This window comes from Cryptotermes secundus, unplaced genomic scaffold, assembly GCF_002891405.2.
Source record: "Cryptotermes secundus unplaced genomic scaffold, Csec_1.0 scaffold84, whole genome shotgun sequence".
NCBI classification, from domain to species: domain Eukaryota; kingdom Metazoa; phylum Arthropoda; class Insecta; order Blattodea; family Kalotermitidae; genus Cryptotermes; species Cryptotermes secundus.
In genome coordinates, this window is record NW_019723905.1 from 654,219 (window position 1) to 676,601 (window position 22,383).

The 22,383-nt window shown below is 41.1% G+C and overlaps 1 protein-coding gene across 1 annotated transcript in view; it reads left to right on the plus strand.

Moving 5' to 3' along the window:
- LOC111861922 (sodium channel protein Nach) overlaps positions 1-22,127 on the plus strand; it is a 23,820-nt gene extending 1,693 nt beyond the window's left edge. Inside the window, exons 2-9 of the mRNA XM_023846887.1 lie at positions 2,405-2,599; positions 5,984-6,143; positions 7,225-7,355; positions 7,584-7,677; positions 9,639-9,930; positions 14,652-14,832; positions 14,940-15,040; positions 21,904-22,127. Of these exons, the coding sequence (XP_023702655.1) occupies positions 2,405-2,599; positions 5,984-6,143; positions 7,225-7,355; positions 7,584-7,677; positions 9,639-9,930; positions 14,652-14,832; positions 14,940-15,040; positions 21,904-22,127 (1,378 nt within the window). The remainder of the gene's footprint in view (positions 1-2,404; positions 2,600-5,983; positions 6,144-7,224; positions 7,356-7,583; positions 7,678-9,638; positions 9,931-14,651; positions 14,833-14,939; positions 15,041-21,903) is intronic.
- Positions 22,128-22,383: the final 256 nt, after the last annotated feature.

Sequence of the window (22,383 nt, forward strand, 5' to 3'; positions counted from 1 at the left end):
AATCATAACATGTCTTTGCCGTGTTCCACTCTGGCATGTTTTTCATCGCCTGGCAGCGCGTGCGGTACAAACCGCGCACAGACCTTCCGTTTGCCCAAATCCTAGGTCAAAATTTGATACACAGTACTTTTTGGTATTCCCAAAAGCTCCTCGATGAGTCTTGCAGAAACACATCTGTCTGATGTAAGGATTTCGGTCACTTTTTTCACATTTTCTTCAGTGCGACTTGTTCTCGGCTTTGATTCACGTGGAGCGTCTTCAATGTCCTCCCTGCCGTCACGAAATACAGCATTCCATCGAAAAATGTTCGAGCGACTCAAACAGTCACTACCGTACACACTTTTCATCATTTCGTACGCTTCTCCGGTTATTTTGCCTAACTTCAAACAAAATTTGATGTTGGCTCTCTGTTCAACCGCCATTTTCCGACGAGCGTCAGAACAGTATTGTTACATTCAAGGTCAGAACACATGATTCAGCGATGCTTGCGCTTTGAAATTATAGACAGCCACAGCTGAAACCTAAGAATCTTAATGCCACAAGTCGCCAACAGATGGCATTGCAGAGCAAAACGTAAAAGAAATGAGTCCTAACGAATCCTAGACACACCGTGTAGATTCTGTGAACTCCAGTAGCGATTATTCTGTGTAATTATTAATCCCTGCAAGTGAAACCACGTTTCATCTGAAAAGAATGTCACTTGCGGATCCATCTCACCTTCGACGACAGACCGTATAAACCAGTTGCTAGCTAGATGGCGTGGCTGCAAAACATGCGTGCATTTCTGTTGTTTTGTAGAGTCTAAGTTTCAGCAATTGTAAGATTAGAGGTTTTAGCAGTGGTGACTATGAAGAATGCCGTCTTCTGTGATGTCGCACCTTGTAATTTTTTTTGTGCAAATGTTTCGGAGGAACGTATCGCCTCCATCTTCATGGTAGAAAAATCCGCAGCAGGTGGCTGCTGACGTTGGTTCCTCGATTGAGGATTTTTCTACCCTGAAGATGGAGGCAATACGTTCCTCCGAAAAGTCGGTTCACATAAGATCTAAACGGCACCATATCCCACAGGAAGGCATTTTTAAGCAATTTTGTTACAATTTTTTCACTAGACTTTGACGCTCCATTCTCTTGAAATAAAGTTTCAGTGATTTTCTAGGTGTATGTTCAAGTCTGGCCCGTATATCTAGTACATAATAAAAGAAAATATGCCAAACAGACTTCCAAAAATATCGATTTGTGCGTACCGGAAATATCAGCTCGTTACAAGCCACCAATCTGATTCTTCTTCAGATACTAGAAAAATTTGCCAGGATCTAAAAACAACCTTCTTTTTATCTCGACATATTATTGCGTTTCTGACAAAAATAAATCTAATTGCTCACAGTGGGTTTGTTTTAGATTTATTCGTCCTTGTTCGAAACTGCTTTTATTTAATTCCATACTACAGACTCGTCCCTGTGCAGCTAGACCATAACATCAAAAGCATTCACTTCACTAAGAAATTCACTACATAAGAAAATGATATTTCGTTGGTTAGAAAATACAGTAAATTTCTGGATTCGTTTCTTTTAATATAGGCCTTAAAGTTCATTCTATTTATACTGTTATCCTTTCTGAACAAAAATCCAAGAACCAGATGGACGACTTTTAACAAACGTGCATTTTTAAATTTCAGAATTCAGAAATCATGCAATATAATAGCAATGGTAACTTACATCTTCTAACATTCATATTTGCGCGTTGTTCTTGGCTGTCTGCTGCACACTCTCTTGTAACGGATCCATTCTGCTTAGTCTGTTGTTCGTTTTCGCAGGTTGTTCTTGGTTGTGTGCTGCACACTCTGTTGTAACGGATCCGTTCTGCTTAGTCTGTTGTTCGCTTTCGCAGGTTGTTCTTGGTTGTGTGCTGCACACTCTGTTGTAACGGGTTAATTCTGCTTAGTCTGTTGTTCGCTTTCGCAGGTTGTTCTTGGTTGTGTGCTGCACACTCTGTTGTAACGGATCCATTCTGCTTAGTCTGTTTTTCGCTTTCGCAGGTTGTTCTTGGTTGTGTGCTGCACACTCTTTTGTAACGGATCCATTCTGCTTAGTCTAATGTTCGTTTTCGAAGGTTATTCTGGGCCGTGTGCTGCACCCTCTTTTGTAACGGATCCACCCTGTTTATTCCAATATCCATTCTTGCAAACTGTTGTCTTTGGAGTGCTGCACACTCTCTTTTAACGGATCCATTCTCCTTATTCCAGTGTTTATTCTTGCAGGTTGTTCTGGGCCGTGTGCTGCACACTCTCTTGAAACGGATCCATTCTGCTCAGTCTATTGTTCGCTTTCGCAGGTTATTCTGCGCCGTGTGCTGCACACTCTCTTTTAACGGATCCATTCTCCTTATTCCAGTGTTTATTCTTGCAGGTTGTTCTGGGCCGTGTGCTGCACACTCTCTTGTTACGGATCCATTCTTCTCATCCTCTCAGCGCACGATACCTTCCAGAACAACCGACTGAGCTTCGTGGTTTCCACTACGTATCTGGATTGGTCCACCAGTTTCCCCTCTGTTTCCGTCTGTGAGACCGAAAATAACAACAAGTCAAAGCTTCAGGCCATTGAGTGAGTACACATATAAGAATAATTGACAGATTCCATGCTTTCTGAAAGTCTGAAGGGAGGTGTAAGCTTTCATAATTGTTTGAGCCCAAATGAAATATTATGAAATTTTCCAAACTTCACTCATGATCACCTGCATATCTTATTTGACACTATATAATGCATTCAGCTTAAGTAACATTGTTAAATAACCCAAGAAGAATCCAATCAAATTTCTTCTCACTGACCATTGCAGTTAACAGACTGATATGCAGCAGGTAAAAGTAAATTTGTCCCTGTGCTTGCGTAATTGAGCACTACGCTGTGAAGACATATAGGGGAGTGAATCCACGTTTTCTTGACCTCGAATTTAGTTGAAGACGATTGGTCAACTTCACAATCCGGCCGCTTTAGCCCGGGGAAATATCTCCCGGTACCCATTGGATAAGGGGCTGAGTGTGCCCTAAAACCGGTCTGGACGACGTAGAAAGGAGAAGAATCCTGCCCCTACTGGGACTCGATAAGGGAAGTTAAATTAAAAGTACGCCTCTTTTTAACTTAGCGTCATACCATGAAGACTTATGGGGGAGTGGAATAAAAATTTCGTTCTTAACCTCGGCATATACTTAAGATTTTGTCACGTTGGACGTTATTTTATGAAACCAGAAGACTATCTGACAACCCGTTAGGTAAAGTACTACACTTATTTCCCAGAGCGGAATTGTTAGGAGGCAAAAGTAGGGGGAGGGGACGGAGAAGATGTAAGATGGTCCCATTCATCCATCCATTAATAATCACGGCACAGGGCGCTGATGAAGGTTAAGTACCATATTTCATATGATTTATATATATATGTGTGTGTGTGTGTGCGTGTGTGTGTGTGTGCGTGCGTGCGTGCGTGCGTGTTTCATATCCCAGAAGTCCTGGTTTCAAATTTCGCTTGGAGGCTGACTATTCAGACTCAGGTCTTTCGTCAATAGATCACTGTAGGTCACGGTGCTAGGGCCGAGAAGGCCCACCCCTTATACATTCAGTCATTCGTGGTTTCCTCAGTCACTATAGGAAAATACCACCGTAACTAATTCACTTCTTGAAGCTGAACCTTTCTTGAGAAGCCGCCAGTTGTGCACCTATTCAAGAACTTCAGAAAATTTCATGAACCCGGAAGGTTCATTACCGTGTTCACAAGAGCCCCCCACTGGTCCCCATCCTGAGTTAGATCTATCGAATCTATACCATCCCATCCTATCTCTTAAGACCAATTTTAATATTATCCTCCCACCTACACAGAGGTCTTCTTAGTGATCTTCTTCCTTCTGGCTTTCCCACGAATATCCTATATGCATTCCTCTTCTCCCCCAATCGTGCTACATGTCGTGTACATCTCATACTCCTTGACTTGATCATTCTAATTATACTTGGAGAAGAGTATTCTGCAGTTTCCTCCAACTTTCTGTCACTTCATCTCTCTTCGGTCCAAATATTCTCCTCAACATCCTGTTCTCAAACACCCCAGTCTATGTTCCTCCCTTAATGCCAGAGACCAAGTTTGACACCCATACAGAACCACAGGCAAAATTATAGTTTTGTATATTCTACTTTTTATGTTTTTGGACAGCAGACAAGAAGACAAATAGTTGTGGACTGAATGGTAGCAAGAATTATCCTAAGTCAATCTCCTTTTAAATTACTCCTGAATGAGGTTTTAATTTGTTATAATCGTTTCAAAATATCTTAACTCTACCACATTTTCAAAATATCTGATACCTATCTTTATGTCATGATTTTGCCCTACATTTTGGTTACGGACAGCAACATGTACTTAGCTTTCTCTGTGTTTGCTTCTAGACCACCCTCCTTATTAGAGACAATTAAAGTTTGTAAGTTTCTCTTTATGGTATCTACTGCATATTATCACCCAGTAGATTCACATCATCGGCGTAGACCAACAGCTGATGTGTCCCGTTTAGTTTCAGTCCCACCTGGTTTCCTAGACCTTCCTAATGGTATATTCTAAAGCAAAGTTGAAAAGCAGTGGCGATAAAGCATCTCCTCATTTCAGACCATTCTGGATAGGAAATTTATCAGACAAATGTTTATCTATACGGGCTTTAATACACGTTTCTTTTAAACATATTTTAATCAACCTAACTAGTTTCATGGGCATCTGCAACTCTATCAGAATATTGTACAATACTCCTCTCCTAACTGAATCATAGGCTTTCTTGAAGTCTACGAATTGCTAGTGTACTGTCTCATTGTACTCCCATTTTTTTTTCCAATATCTGACGAATTCAAAAGATGCGATCAGTAGTTGATATGTTACGATGAAACCCACACCGATGGTACCCAATAATTTCACCTAAATATGGACTTAACCTGGAGAGAAGAATGTTTGATAATATTTTGTAATAAGTTGATAGCAGTGATAATCCACAATGATTGAAACGAAACTGCATCCTATCACATAAATTCCAAACAATTATTGACCGAAAATCTTGTCATTCTATGCCACATAATCGGAGATACTGACAGCATGTTTAAATGGAAAAACACTAGCGGAATGCCCTTTAAAAGTCAACGGGAAGCCTAATAGTTTTTAGGTAAAATTTGGTTTTATTAATTTCACCCGTTTTCTGCAGTATTCCTTCTGAATTTTGCATCCTATCAATAATGCGTCTTGTAGAGTAATTTATATTTCACATATCCACAGAAAAAAATGTATGAATACTCAGAAAATCGACACGACATACTGAAACAGAATACTGTTCCCTCCTTCTTGACCTACTAAATTACTTCCGTTCACGCAACATTTTTACATTCGACATTTCGTTGCAATGATTAAACGAAATTTAATTTATAAAATTTCTTTCATATACGAGTAAGAAGCTAACGTACATATTGTGACATATTGGCTCTATGCAGGAACTGTTGAGCCACATTTTTTTGTCACGTGTTGGGTGTTTGTAAAGCGGCCCTGGGGCCGACTCAGCCTCTAACAGAAATGAGCCCCAGGAATTAATTAAATAATTTTCTTGGGGAGTAAAGCGCGGCAGGCGCGTAAGCCTCATACCTTACCGCCATCTTTGAGCCGATTGTCTAGATAATGTGGGACCCTCACAACCCTATGGGCCTTCACGGCCTGTTACAGGGATAGCTTTACTTATATATATATAGTATACGGCAATGACCGGTCAGCTTCACACTCCGGCTGCTTAATCCTTAAGAGAAAGTGATTTCGATGTCTTCTTTGTAGGAGACTGAGTAAGCTCCAGAGTCCACCTTGATGCGATGACTAAGAGAAAAATGTTCGCTGCTGTTAGGAATTGAATTATGTTTATCCAGCTCATAGCCAGTTAATGATAACACCATTAGTTAAATATTTAAACGCAGAATTCTTTCCCTTAGGTATTTTAAAGAGAATTACGACGCCAATAAAATGGCCGTAATGCACGATATCGCCTTCTTTCAAGACACAACACCATATTTGATCAAGACCTGCCAGCAAAATTCTCGCAAGAAGGTCTTTAACTGCTCCGGTATCGACATAGTGTCTTTGGCTCGGACGGTAAGTACTGGCTTCACGACGACTCTCCTATTCTTAGCCCCCTCCACGTGACGTAATAGTGCCACGTGTTGTATTGTTTCGAGGATGCTCACGTCTTGTACCTTTATGCAGCTAATGGTTCGTGTGATTGATGGTACAGATGATAGATGGATAAGGGAAATTAGGCAGGAGATACTGAACTATATTAAGCAAAGGCGAGAAAGGAAGGAGGGGGGCGGGAGGGTCCTTTGGGTCCAGGTCAAGAAGTCTTACAAGAAGTAAACACTGGAATTAGAAATGAAAGTATATTCATGTAACTAAAAAAGAAAGGAATCAGAATAACGAATCGTATCCTATTCAAAACTATAGTGCAATCTTGCACTTTAACTTAGCCAGCCATGGCCACTATATTTAGTGGTAAGAGTAACAGAGTATATTTCATAAGGTCTTTGAGAAGCAGGAAACAAAATTGAGTGTTATCATATATTGGCCTCCATGATATACGTATGTATATAATGGCCGTCTTGTAGTGCACTCAATTTCATATGTCGCTTCTTACTACATGTTTCGGCAACATAGTGCCATCTTCAGGTTCGTTATTTACGCTAAGCTATTACATTGTTTGCCATTTTGTGTCTTTCATAAAATTATTTAGAAAGTACATTATTCGTCAACTATAATAAAATTTGTATATACTAAAACTTGTTAAGATTATTCATCTATATGTCTTAATTCAAACTCGCGTATAGTATGGTTCGTCCACTATGGGAGTCGTTTCTGTGTGTACTGTGTCTGTGATATATCCTTCCTTTTTGGCTGCGAGTGTTGTAAAAGCTTATATTGGCCTATTGGATGGTCCGAATAGCTCACATTTCTTGCCATCCTTCTCTACTGAGCAAAGTACATCTACTCGTACTGTTGACTTGTTCTCTCAATAATAGATTGTTGTCTACGATGAAAATGAAAAGATTCCAATGTGAAATTAACACACCGGATTCGCTTTCGTTCAACTTGAGAATGTATTCCTTTTTTGCCTGTAATATCCCAAGCTGTTATGGGACATTTAGCTTTCAAAAATACCTTTCCTGTGTTTTATTTACAGATAAGAAGTTCTTGCGAGGAAACTTTTGACCGCTGTCTTTGGAACGGAGAAGATTTTGACTGTTGCAGTCACTTCTTGCAACTGGAAACGGAACTGGGGATTTGCTATTCAATCAACAATGTGCAAACAATGTGAGTGAATAATTTTGCTATTTCTCTAACAACTTGCAAGCAATGTAAGTGAAAGGATTTGAGTGACTGGTTCTGACGTTCCATCAACAACGCGCAAACAGTGCGAGAGACTGGATTTCTTAATCATTCCCAAATCAGGACAGTGTCACCGGACATTGAAGCTTATGATTACGGCGATGCTGAATGCACGTACCTAATGAGTTAAGGTACACCTCCTCAATGTTCCAGAAACAGCTCGCAGCCGGGAAAGACTATGAATTTCAAGTCTGACAGAAACACTGGACCTGGTTCTCTACTGCTCCACTTCAGGACGACAACTAATGTGAGTTCTGGTGTTCATTACTCTCACATAACACAGCCCGTGACTCACAAAATGGTTGCGATTCAAAATGTCAGCTCTCATGATGGTTATATGACAAACCTGTATTAAACAAATTACGAGTATCATGTTACCTAAAAACATGTCAAAGTTCAGAAATTCATTAGGCGAGCCGGGAAGACCTTTTTCTGACTGACCAGTTTATAAGTTCTGAAAGGGAGTTGGGACAGTTCGGTCAGTAAAATGACGGGGCTAAGGGCTCAACAAACGGGGCACAGAAGTTCCGGACAGAAGCAAGGATTTATAACCTATTCCCTCACCAACACTGAGGTCAAAGGATCCGAACATCCAATAGGTACAGGGTCACATTCGCTCGCAGTAAAGTGGCCAGTGCGTGAGTCTTGACAACTCACCTCCGTCTACAGCCAAGGAACAGAATGCGTGGAGATATAATTCTACCCCGCCATACGAGGTCTGACAATAAAGTTCGCGAACTCGCCACCGTGCTTGCCGTGGCAGCAGCGGTCAGAAAAGTCAGTATACTTTGATGACGTTGGTATATCAGCGTTTCACAGCTGTGTTGTTGTTGTTGTTGTTGTTGATCTATGGCTGTCTATTTCTGAGTGGCGTCTATTATTGTCTGAATGTGTTTTTGTGTGCCGTTGCGAGAATGTCGGAGCCTGAATTAGAGCACTGTCTGTGAGGGAGCTTTTAGCTAGTAAACAAATAAATATGCTGGAACACCCTCCCTGGTCACCTGATCTAGCCCCCGATGACTTTCTCCTGTTCCCGAAGATAAAGGAAATAATGAAAGGTAGGCATTTTGTTGACATTGATGACACGCGGAGAAATACGACGGTAGCTCTGAAGGTCAATTTACAAAACCAGTTCCAAAATTGTCTTGAAAGGTGGACTAGGCACTGGCGTCGGTACATATTCCCAAAGGAAGTACTTTGAAGGCGACCACAGTGATATTAAGCAATGATATATGCAGCATATTTATCGCGATGAGTTCGCGAACTCTATTGTCAAACCACGTACGTCTTCATAATGCGGTACTTTAGAGTAAAAGTAAAAGTAAAGGTATCCCTGTAACAGGCCGTGGAGACCCATATGGTTGTGAGATGTTGAGGTTCCCACATTTTCTAGACAATCGGCTCATAGATGGCGGTAAGGTTGACAGCCTTACGGGCCGGCTGCCCTTTACCCCCAAGAATATTTCTGGTACTCATTTCTGTCGAGGCTGAGTCGACCCCAGGGCCATAGTGCGGCTGGAAAGATTTGGTAAATTGAAAACATCCAATTACCTCATCGAGACTTGAACCTTCCGGCTTGTAGCATAGTGCCTCAACCAACTACGCTACTGCGTGCCCCCTGGTACTTGAGAGTAAAGTTCATTTTTACCTTACCGAATTCGGAAATGTATGCACAGGGAAAAGAATTCTTATGCGACATCTTGAGGCTATCTGTTTTTATTTAAGTAATGAAATCAGCTGCCACACAAACTAGCATCACAGAACTGAAGTGAAGTATGTAGTTTATGTGGTGTCATCATTGTTCGTAGTTACGAAGTGTTATAGTAAGATTGTGTTACACCTAATTGTGGTTCCGCCTGGTGAATATCCAATAAATCGATTCATCTAATTCGGAACCCATTAATTACTTGTCGCGTTACCAGGGCAGGTAACAATATTAACAACATAAGCAACAACAGAAGACAACAGATTCCTCTCCCAATAATTTTAGCACCTGATGACCACATTGGTCGAAATATGTAGTAATGGACTTCTAAAACGGAATAACTTTTAATATATTTCATAGAACATAGTGTTGCACGTGAGACTGTAACTAATGGACACCAAGTGAACAGCGCAACAGGATGCTGCAATAAAATGTTATGAGCACAATTTAACCTTTGCTTTTCACCTTTCTCGATTCTGTAGCATGTGTCCATTTGCCTGTAGGTATTCATGCACTCGAGGTCAGATGTCCCGAACTTGAATGCGAAGGAAACGGACGTAGTGGTTGTGCAGTCGCGTCCCAGATCTCAACACGAAGTGTATCTGTCTGTCCACGAGACTGAGAATGTGGATGGAGTGGGGGGGATGGAAGCGAAGAAGCGGAAGTGTCTTTTCCCATGGGAAGGATATCCCGGTTACTACTCCCACTATTCCTACTCTGCCTGTATAGTGGAATGTCGAAGGAGGGCTGAGATGGATCTGTGCAACTGTACACGTCACCTCTTACCCTACACAGGTAAAGTGTCTGTATCTTCAGCTGTCACACGACTAACAGCTGTTTAAAAATGTATAGGATCTTCTTGAGTGTTGATATCTTCAAGACATTGTCATGGAATCAAAAGGTTCCTAAGAGTAATTGCAAAATATATTCACTAGACTCCGATACGATTTTGAGCAAATGAAAAGATAAACAAGAATTCTGGGAAGAACTACTGGCCTACTTTCCTTTGATACGACACGGACCGCATAGAAAACGACGCGTGTGTATTCGCTTTCGCCGTAAAATGTTTATAGAGCCGTTGCCTAGCAACGCTAGGAGAATACACAAACAGATCTACAGACACAAACACCAGACAATTCTTCAATTGTTGTGTGTGTTCATTGTCGTTGAAATCTCTTTACCGAGCCGTTGCCTAGCAATGAAAAGAGGGATGCACTGCAGAGCCTTTGCCACGCAACGATAGGAGGGAGACACATAAAGACACACAGTCTGTTGGGAGGGACTAAAGAAGTACGCCGTTGAGATTGGCTCAGGTGTAATATATATACTATAAGAGGAACCTCGCTTAAGGAACATCTCTCATAACGAGTAATTCGCATAACGAGCAAAACAAATTGAAAAAAAAAAGACTCGCTTAACGAGCAACGTTTCGCATAACGAGCGGCGAGAGGGGAAGTCCCGGATTGTGAGCTTGCTACATCAGTCTGTGTTTAGCACTCGTTCCGCTAGCATCTTAGTGTCGCTTGTGATCACACATTTTTCCAAACTTGTGTTCCGACATATTATTTGTGATTTTTTTTGTACAAAGTTTAATAACCGTTGCAAAAATGTCACCGAAGAAAAAGCTGCAAAAAGACAGCCATAAGAGATTAAAAATAACCGTAGAAATGAAACGTAAAATCATTGAAAAGCGAGAACGAAGTGTGAGCGTGGCTGACCTAGCACGCACATACAATCGGCCTACATCAACGATTTGCACTATCCTCAAGAACAAGGACAAGATTAAGGAGACAGATGCTTCAAAGGGAGTGACAAGAATACCTACTCAACGGTTACGTATTCTCGACGATGTTGAAAGGTTGCTACTCATATGGATAAACGAAAAGCAATTGCATTTGTGAGAAGGCGAAAGTGATTTTCGCCGACCTCGTTAAGAAGACGCCAGGATTATCAACGGCCGAAGAAGAAGAAGCATTTAAGGGAAGCCGTGGGTGATTCGCGAAGTTTAAGAGAAGAACCGGCATCCACAGCGGTGTAAGGCAGAGTGAAGCAGCAAGCTCCGACACAAAGGCAGCAGAGAACGTCAACTGCGACTTCAAGAAGCTCGTAGATTCTGAGGGTTACCTGCCGCAACAGGTTTTTAATTGTGACGAGACGGGTCTCTTCTGGAAAAAGATGCCGAAGCGAACCTATATAACAGCAGAGGATAATGCATTGCCCGGCCATAAGCCAATGAAAGACCGTCTCACTCTATTTTGTGCCAATGCAAGCGGCGATTTGAAAATTAAACCGCTGCTTGTTTACCATTCAGAAACTCCACGAGCCTTCAAGAAGTGTAAAGTCCGGAAGAGCAGGCTAAATGTGATGTGGAGGTCCAACAGCAAGGCTTGGGTGACACATGACCTTTTTACTGATTGGATTAATGAAGTGTCTGGTCCTTCTGTGAAAAATCTTTGCTTGAGATGAAGCTGCCACTCCGTGTTTTGCTTGTTATGGAAAACGCTCCTGCCCATTCTCCAGACCTACAAGATGACCTCCTTGAAGAATTTAAATTCATCAAGATCCAGTTTCTGCCTCCCAACACCACTCCGTTACTCCAGCCTATGGACCAGCAGGTTATTTCTAACTTTAAGAAGCTGTACACCAAAGCACTCTTCGAGCGTTGTTTTGAGGTGACTGAAGGGACCAATCTCACTCTCAGAGAGTTTTGGAAATATCACTTCCACATCGCTGCCTGCCTCAAGATGATTGAAAAGGCATGGGAAGGGGTTACCAAGAGAACCCTCACTTCTGCTTGGAAGAAGCTTTGGCCGGAGAGTGTTGTCGAATGTGACTTTGAGGGGTTTGAGATAGTACTTGTGGAGCCTGTAGTCAACGAGATTGTGGCTTTGGCCAAGACCATGGGGCTGGAGGTGGATAACAATGATATCGATGAGCTTGTGGAAGAACACAGCCAAGAGCTGACCACCGAAGATCTTATGGAGTTGCATTGTGTTTCACAGCAAGAAGTTTTGGAGGAGAGTTTGTCAGAGGAGGAGAAGGAGGTAACAGCAAAGCAACAATCTTCTGGCGCAATAAGAGAAATGCTGAAAGCATGGGAAACTTTTGCATCGTACATTGAGAAGCATCACCCTAATAAGGCAGTGGCTATGCTCGCTACAAATTTATTTAATGATAAGGCTGTGTCGAATTTTCACCAAATTTTGAAGCGTCGGCAAAAACAAATGTCTGTAGACAGCTTTCTAGTAAAAAAGAATTAGACATGTATTATAAATAATAAACTAATTATTTCGATATTTTTTTGTTTTCTGCAAATCGAATTGGCATTCCAGGTTGGTTCATTCGGCATAGAAGAAAAGATGAAGATGATTCAAGCTCCTTAACAATGTATATATAATTTTCTTTGAATAAACGTTATACGTACATAAAGTTTTTTTAGTATTTTTTTCTGCATGGAACGCATTATCGTATTTTACATTAATTTATATGGGAAAAATTGTTTCGCCTAACGAGTGTTTCGCATTACGAGTAAGATTCTGGAACGAATTATGCTCGTTAAGCGAGGTTCCACTGTATATTAATTAACCTATTATGAGAAAAAGTAAAATCTTATTAAAACTGGTGAGACTGGGTAAGTTTAAGAAGTCACGGCAGTTTGAAAACAAGGCAAAATTGCCCCTGTGCTTAATTAATTTAACACCACGCCATTAAGAAATATAAGAGAATGGAGTTAAAACTCCGCCGTTATTGACCTCGGCTTTAGGTAGAGATGAGTGGTTAGCTTCTTGCTTCAGCCGCTTTATCGCAAGTACCCATTGGACATGAGACTGGGGGGGCACCAGGGACGGTCCGGAAGCTGTGGAGTAAAGAGACGATTTTGACTCTGCCAGAATTGAACCGCGGGAGTCCAGCCGGTAGCCCATTGTGCCGAATGAGTTATCCCGGTTCTCAAATTTAGATGAAAGCATATAATATAAGTGTTTTTAATGAAAAATCGCTCAATGACTTCAATTTAAAATTAAAAATGTTGTTAATTAATACTGAAACATTTTGCAGAAGCTGTACAGTGTTTGTCAGTGACCAGAACGCACATTTGGACACAGCGTTGATAATAACTTAAATAATAAAGAGGAAACTCTGATTTTGTAAAATATTTCATCATCGAATAAGAGTTATTTCATTTTTCCATTAAAGTATTTGTAGAATTTTTCATTTATAGTAAGCTTTCATCTTCCTTTCAAACTGCCACGGCTGTATACATTTTCCTATTTGGACCCATGTTAGTAGGACTTTTATTTTACTTAGACCTGTTTGCCAATTATGCACCGACGAATTTTGGAAAGCTCCTTTAGCATCATTCTGTATATGCAAGTTATGAAGGTACTGTAGCCTGTAGAGCAGTTACTGGATAGTGACGTCGGAACAAACAACGAAACAACATCCTCTGCTAGGTAAAAGATACTTAAAGAGCAATTATATGAAACCGTTACCAAGTAACGCATTCGCAAACAAACACGTTTCCAAGGAAACCGTTAGAGTACAAAACTAAACGATGTTTTCTATGCGATCCGTGCCGAAATGTTAAAAGCAGGGGACAGATTTCGAAAAAGCCTGTACTGACAGAGGACTTCTGTGTAGTGCAAAATGAAGAATTTTCAATAACATGTTATAATATGCGAAATATACACTTGACGAAAGGCAAAGCGTATTCATAAGAGACAAATTTATCTTCTCGTCAGAGAGGATGTTATATAAGGACTATTATCGTAAGAGTTCAGTTAGAAAAAAAATCTCTGGATGTGAGCCTCAAAGGGTCTGATGCCAAGAACTGATTGCGGTAAACCGCCAGTCGTCAAGTATCTCTAACTCTGACTCTCTGAAGTTAGTCTACCCGTGTGGAGGCGGGGTCGAATACTTCCGCCGTGACCCTCCCAGTCGTAGGAGGCGACGAAAAGGGAAGTCTCAAAACTGAAACAATAAGATATGGTCGCGAGAGCCAAGGGACTCGGACCCGAGAAAGACTGCGCTGGCAAGGCCCAGCAGCATATATACAAAAGACAGACCTGTCCTCTCGTCAGAGAGGGCGCCCCAAAAAAACGAGACCGTAACTGTCAAACAGTAATAAATATCTGGTCATGAGCCTTAGGCGGGGCTCGACACCAAGACTTACTGACTGACCGTCAGTCACAATGTGACTTTGACGAAGTTAGTCAGTTGTAAGGGAGTCTGCGCAGAGAAGGCTTGGTCAATGCAGTTGAAGAATATCCATTGTTAAGATCCGTTACCAGGAAACGACTAGTGAAAGCAGGATGAAAATCTTAGTGTGTGCTGTAAGGATTTGTTAAGTGTGGGAAATAGCGATAGTGTTATAGCTATTTGTAGTTATGACCTATAAGTGGCCAATAAATCCAATCTCAAATCCAAAACCCCGTCGAGAGTCACTCTAACACGTGACAATAAGTACATATTTAAGAACTGCGATTGTAAGAATATATGTCTTTCGTTCTTTGTTGCAGGTGAGACAGGCAAGATTTGTGACATTAATAATATCTTTTGTATAAAAAGAAATGAATATTTTTTGTTATCCCTGAAGGCACATTGGGTCACGAAGAAGGATGCCCTGAACTGTCCCTGCCTTTCAGGTTGTGAGGACATTCAAATCGATACAATCCTAAGAAGAGACCAAGAAATCGTAAAGTGAGTACGACATTACACAGCACGGCAGGTGGAATCAAACATCTTCGAATAGCTAACATCTTTATGTTTCTTTATGTTAATTATTTGTATCTGCATGTGTTACACAGCGGGGAAAACGCAGCAGAATCCTCAGTTGAGCTCAAACTTCTTTACCTACCTTCGGAGAAATACAAACGCAGCGTAGTTCGCAATAAACTGGATCTCGTGGGTAAGTTGTTCCTGTGTACGACTGTTATCACCACGGCATGAAAAAATATAAGATGCATGAGACAGAAATAATCAGTATATCTATCGACACTGTATGAAGGTGAGAGGCATAGCTTAAAATTCCGGCCGCTGAACTTCCACGAAAGTAAGATATTAATGATATCTGTTAGTCAGTCTTCGACAGTAAGGCTAGGAATACACACAGCAACATCGGACGTACGGAAAAATGTTGTACGATTTTTTTGCCGTACGACCTCCTTTTCACACTAGAGCGACCAAATACATTTCTTTGTTCTCCGACTGTCGTACGGTAGATGTCGCATGTCATCAAGTATGAAAGCTAAGACTACACATTATATTCTACTACTTGATGCGACATGAAGCGTACGGACGTCGTGCGACCGATGTCGCTGTGTGTGTTCCTAGCCTAATATTGTATTCAGAATCCTGTTGTATTGGGGCACCATTTTAAATTGTAAAGTATCCTCTCTGTAATGCAAGAAAGTCAATCCTTCCTTAAAAGACACTAAAATATATTTAATTCAGTAAAAAGTGTTTGTTAAATATTTTCAGATGTCATTCATTTTGTATATTCCTTGTCATTGCTACATGTTTCGGCTTCACCTGGGCGTTCACCAGGCAAAACTTATTCTGGGGAGACCACTGCACTGTACACTTTGTCCTTAGTGCCCTAAGGCACATCATTAATTTTCTTCATAGGATATTTTAATTCTATGTTTTTAGCGGCCGTTACAGTGTTCCTGTTCAGTGTGTCGTTCAGTTTAGTTGTTTGTGTGTGGTGCTGTTTGTTCCTTGTACTTCCTTGAGTACAAGGAACAGACAACACTAGACACACAACTAAACTGAACGACATACTAAAAAGGAACACTGAAACGGCCGCTAAAAGAGATAGGATGAAAACATCCTACGACGTAAATTAACAAAAACAACGATGTGCTGAGGGTACTAAGGACAAATTGTACAGTGCAATTGTCTCCCCAGAATAAGTTTTGCCTGATGAAGGCCCATGTGAAGCCGAAACATGTAGCAATGACAACGAACGTACAAAATTAATGACATCTGAAAATATTTAACAAACACTTTTTACTGAATTAAATATATTTTAGTGTATTTTAAGGAAGGATTGATTTTGTTGCATTACAGACAGAATACTTTACAATTTAGAATAGTGCTTGACAGTAATGGCAAAGAGCAGAAATTCGTTAATTTTCCCATCATTTGAAGTTCGCTCGTTCATCACGTGTACAATGTTCACGATGTGCTTAGAGCAGACATTGGCCAGGGAGCGATATCGTGTTGACTTCCTATTGGGCTACGGCCGGGGAATTACCTGTGGGTGCGGTTCACCCGATAATATCACTCGGAATCGAATTTCATGTGTAATGGAACCTGTCCTGGAACTCCAAACATCCTGAACAGACTTGAGAGGTGCTGTCACGGCCAGTGATAAGCGCTCGTGCAGGAAAAGTACGTGAGGTAGAGGCCGAAACGGAATTCGAAACTTCTCTCTTGAGGGATATGCACATTTCGTAGCTCTGATGTGCAAATTGATATTTTCTCCTAACGTGAAAATAAATAATAGAGAAAACACTTTATTTCTTAGAAATTATTAATGTTTGTTTTTCTTGGATTAAACACAATGGGGATTTAATGGGAAGCTCAGGGCTCTACGGTTTGCAGCATCTGCATAATTCGTTTCAAAATCACAACAATGGTCGATTAGAATACACTGTTTGAACAATTTTAAGGGACTTTCAGAAAATAAAAAGGGGGGGAAAAGATCCTCTTATTTATATAAGATCTAAAAGTTTTTGACGATGATACATCAGTATAAATATTGTGTCTCCCCCATGAACTTCTGAATGGCTGAACTTATCTTCATAAAATTTGGTATGTATATCATGGGGTCTGAGGACATCTCAACGGCGTACTTCTTAAGTCTCTCCCACCAAACTCTGTCTCTATGTGTATCCCATTATTGCTGCTACGTTACGGCTCGGTAAACAGGTTGCAGCGGCAACGAATACACACGCAAAAGTAAAAAGAAAAAAATGTTGGACGCGTTTTTTTCTATGCCGTCCGTGTATTATCAAGGAAATTAAGCGATTAGTTCTTTCCAGAACTTCTTGTTTAAAATTAGTCATTTGAAGTTTTCACTAAAAGTCGTCAGTAGGTTTCGATTATCGGCATCAATCACCTATCACGAACCCACTTTATACATATATACAGGGTGTCCCAGGAGGAATGGACCAAACTTCGGGAGGGTGTTCCTTATGCTAAAGTATGCCGATATAACCCAAAACACCTATGTCCAAAGTTGAACGGTTACGGAGATAATGGCCAGAGAAGTGTCAAACTTTGACCGGCGTTGCACACTTGTTGATTACAAAATACATATTAAAACTGGCAGGAATATGTGGATTCTGTAATGTTAATAAAGTACGTAACATCAAACTAACTTCTGAGTGACGTGAAGCCATAAAATTGAAGTACAAAATACTCGCTCGCCATGTCATAATTGTCCTTAGGGTTTCCAAGCACTATACATGACACATGAATGGCAAGCGCTGACGTAATATGACTTGACTGCGCGTTCTGATAAAGCCAACTACATAAGTACGGCTAGGGTGAATCACGGCACTCAAGGACAAACATAGATAAGGCCTCTCAGCTGACAGGTACAGTGCGTGAACCCGCCAGAAGACCACACTTTTCTTGGGCCATTATCTCCGTAACCGTTCAACTTTGGACATAGGTGTTTTGGGTTATATCGGCATACTTTAACATAAGGAACACCCTCCCGAAGTTTGGTCCATTCCTCCTGGGACACCCTGTATATAATACGTTCGTATAAACGAACGTCTTTGTGTATCTCCAAACTGTTCCTCAAAATTTGATGAAATATAATATGACTGATGTGTACACAACGTTAATAGGCCATTTTGACTTACATATACACAGTTGGTCTTTTTAAAATTCATGTCAAATTTTCTGTACACGTTTCGACAGATATTTAAATTTGTTGGAGGAGACTGCCGTGCTTGCGTTTTTGTGGTACTAATACTCAACGTGCAGTCCCATCTACGTACCCGTGTATTCGATTTTGCTGGGTTACTCTTCGTGTTGTGTGTCTAGACGAGGGTTTTCATGATCCTGTAACGTAACTAATCTTTCTCGCCATTCAGAATTTGGTGTAATTATTATATGACAAGATTTCGTATGACATTAGTTATCCACTTTGATATTTAGTCACATTAACCCCTTATAAACCTTAGTTTATATCCATTCAGTTTCAAACATGGCACGATGAGAGGTTAGTGCCCGGCTTCACTTATTTTTAAAGTTACCCCCAACGAAATAGCTAAGGCCCCCTTTTATAGACGAAGATGTGGGCTGGGGATCTTGTCCTGATTTGCCGGTATGCAGACAAGACCTGTCAGAAAGAAACCCCGGTCGTCAGTTTGAAGAACTGACACATATACAACCTCGAGGTTCGTCAGCTTGGTGATCTGGGTGTTTCATCACTATTTGTTGTACCGTCACGTTACAATGAGCCTATAACATGATTGCAAGCCGCACCCTGTGGAAGTAATAAAGAATGAATTAATTGGTTCCCGTTTGCATGTCTCCAGCGCACGTAAATACGGATGTGGCTTCATAAACGCAACAAATGACAATAAAGTATAAGTCAAAGTTGTCCCTGTGCTTAATTAATTAAGCACTATGCCATGAAGAGACGCGGAAAGGCATGTATAGCAGCGCTGGTGCGTAAAATGGAATACGTTCAAACAGTTTGCAGTGTGTGGTGTGTGTGGAAACTCACAGGAGAATTCTGAAATTGTGACACCTCGTCTTTCGCAATTTTTTTTGGTCAACAATTTGAATAAGAACATCACTCACTACAGATGGCCCACCACTTCCCTCTTCATAGCGATCGTTTGTTCGCCCGCGCATCTTCGAACATTCTACACCATTGTCTTACACTTCCTTAACTCATTATACGTATTTTGACAGTAAACCGCGCATAATTCACGATGGATTTCCGCAGCACTCATGTTTTTAGCGTGAAGAAAGTGGATGACAGCGCGAATTTATCAGCGGGCAGAATTATCAATCCCAGGAAAACATCATAACTCACCCTGTAGAAACAAGAACAAACACCACATGACCAGTTATGTGATGGTTTATAAGGCAATGAGTCGTGACGCTACTCCGCATGCGCGAGCTCTCCCCGGCTCCTACATTAGAAGCCTAAAATAAAAGGTTACATTCCGAATAGCCCTCTTAAATATCTCACCCACATTTTCACACGGTATATTACATTTAAAGTAAATTTATTGTTTGCATATTCTCACGTTTATATTTACGTATTTCACAATTTGACCATATGATATATGTACATCCAACTGGTTAATGCCATTGAACAAGGGACCAATGTTCTATTAGAATGTATGGCGTAACAATACAAAGGGATGATGTTCAAGTGAGTATACCACCTGAAGATGGTCCAGAAATAGGATCGAAACATATAGTAGGTATAAGCAAACACCATTAATACTATATATTTGCGGTGATAGTATTGTAATGTGTATAAAACACAACAGGAAACTAAATCAACTATGTTCATTTGAGTTTCACACTTAAAAAAATCCTCAACTTGAAATGTTCCTCAGCATCGCAGACAGAGCTCCACATTTTGTGTGTTTCAGTGAAACTGTAATGTACGTGCATACTCCGTAGGGTGCGCAGTTTCGGCAGGTGCAATGAATGCTAATGTTTTGCTCCAACTCGCGTATTGATACTGCTGAAGTCTGCGTCCCAGCCGCGGGGATAGCACTCCAACGTATTCGTGAGGTCTCGTGTTCAAATCTCGGCCGAGAGAACGACTGTCCTGAGGGATCCCGTGGTTTCCCTCAACCCTTTCCAACAAATGCTGGCATAGTGTCTTAAATTAGTCCGCGATCTTTGCCGCCCATATCCTTACAAATTAATTTTTCACGGCCATTCGACGTTACATAATTTGAGCTACAGACATCATCGGTAAATAAACAAACGTTAAAAACAAGTTGTCTCTGTGCCGTGAAGACGTATGGGGGAGTGGAGGTATAGCTCAGTTTTTCTTTACCTTGGCAGAAGGCGAAGGTGAGTGGTCAGCTTCACGCTCTAGTCGCTTTACCCCCAGGAACAGAACCCATGGTACCAATCGGACAGGAGGCTGAGTGGGCCCCAAAACCACTCTGGACGCTGTGGAGCAGAGAAAAATATCTTTGCACTTTCCACGAATTGAACCCCGGCCGTTCAGCTAGTAGTTCTACCCACTGAGATATAAATGAGCGATAACATGAATGAACACTGATAACCGGGAGAGAGCTGAAAATGCCTAGATGATGCCTTGAGACTCATTCTGTATATTAAGATATATGTAATACCAGGAAGTGGCGTACTTTTGCATGCCGGAAAAGCGAAGAACTCGTCCCAGAATCCTTGCAAACCGAGTGCCGGTAGAATCCTGCAGTCAGTAACATAAAGTCTATTTTGTATTACATTCAGGCAGGGCAAAATCGCTCATTATACAGTGAGTGTCAAGAGTACGTGCACGAAGAATGTGCCGACACTGATGGTAATTTAGGGCACGGTGCATATGCCAAGATTGTCACGACGATTAAAATATAAATCTAAGTTATAAGTAGAACTAGGATTAAATTCTATCCACTGCAACAATGTTTTAACAACAGAAAATAAAGAATAGTGTTACTTTAAAAACATATTTTAAATACTATTGTTTAAACCTTCCAGGACAACGGATGCACATAATTCAAGCGAAGCATTCCTTTTGAGGTGTTTTCCACCTTCTGATCATTTGCTGGAACGTATAAAGGTAAAGGTAACGCTATCCCTGTAATTAGGCTTTGGAGGCCCATAAGGTTGTGAGACGTCGAGGCTCCCACATTTCCTAGAAAATCGGCTCATAGATGTAGGTGAGGTTGTCAGTCTAACGCCCCGGCCGCATTTACCCTCAGGAATATTCCTGATACACATTTCTGTTAGAGACTGAGTTGACCCCAGGACCAAAGTGCGGCTGGAAGGATTAGGTCAATTGAAAAATCCCGTGACCTCATCGGGAATAAAACCCGCGACCTTCCGGCTTGTAACATAGTGCCTCAGCTAACTACGCTACCGCGTGCCCCGGCCGAAACTTGTGCAGGATTTATTTACTGTTAAAAACATTGTTGCAATTGATGGAATATAATCCTGATATTACTTATATGCTAGAGACATCAACGGCTGAGGACCATGCCTATTATATGAGTAAATATAGGAGCTGCAATATGTGGCACTGGACGATCCGGCAAGCTCTATTATCCGGAAACTAATTAGCTGTGAATACAATGATTAAAAGGGCGAAATATTGGCGTCATGTTGGTTTCCTTAGATCATGTGTACACCCAGTTACGTACGTTGCGATGGCAAGAGAGCAGAATGTGCGGTAGGATATCAAGTGACAAATTAAATTGTTAGGTCTGTCAATGAGGTTAACAGGTACACTAAGAAGCACATTTGGTACTTGTATAACGTTCAAATGTCCGGAAATTTACTATATCCGTGTTGAAATATGGGTAACCCCCATGTCGGAATTTGGGTGACAGCTCTCAATTCCGACAATTTGACAATATTTTATTCAGTTCCTTTGTACCCCGATGAGACAGCAGATATCAGAAACATTTCTCTTTCCATTAAATTAATTCGATTTCCAGCTTTTTGTGACTGCATCGCCTCAATTACAACAATTTGGAATATGGGTCATGTACCTTGTGTTAAGTATTGGCTGCTTCCTTGTTCCAGTGTCAATGGGAAGCGCTGTCGCTCTGTTCTTTGGGGCCAGTCTGCTCAGTTTTGTGGAGATCATTTACTACTTCAGTCTGAGGTTATGTCGACCGCAGCGCGTCCAGGAGGCATCCTGTGCTACTGCAGTGCGCACGCATCGACGGATCAGAGCGCCAATGATATTACGTCATACCCACCTTGCTCATGATCCTGGTCAAAAGCGTTTCCGTACTTTTATGTAAATCGAAGAGTCATAATCGTATTTATATTATCTGCTACGGAACTCTATCCTAAGCCACTGGGATTCAGTCCCACATCCTCACACCATATTTATTTTAAGATCCAATTCAGCATTATCCCCAAATCGAAGCCTACGTCCTCGAAAAGATCTCTTCACATATTACGACTAAAATTTTCTTCACGCGTCCCGTCTGCTTCATTCTCTTTGATTAGATTTCTCGAACAATATTTGGAAGAGCACAAAGTTTGAATCTTCGC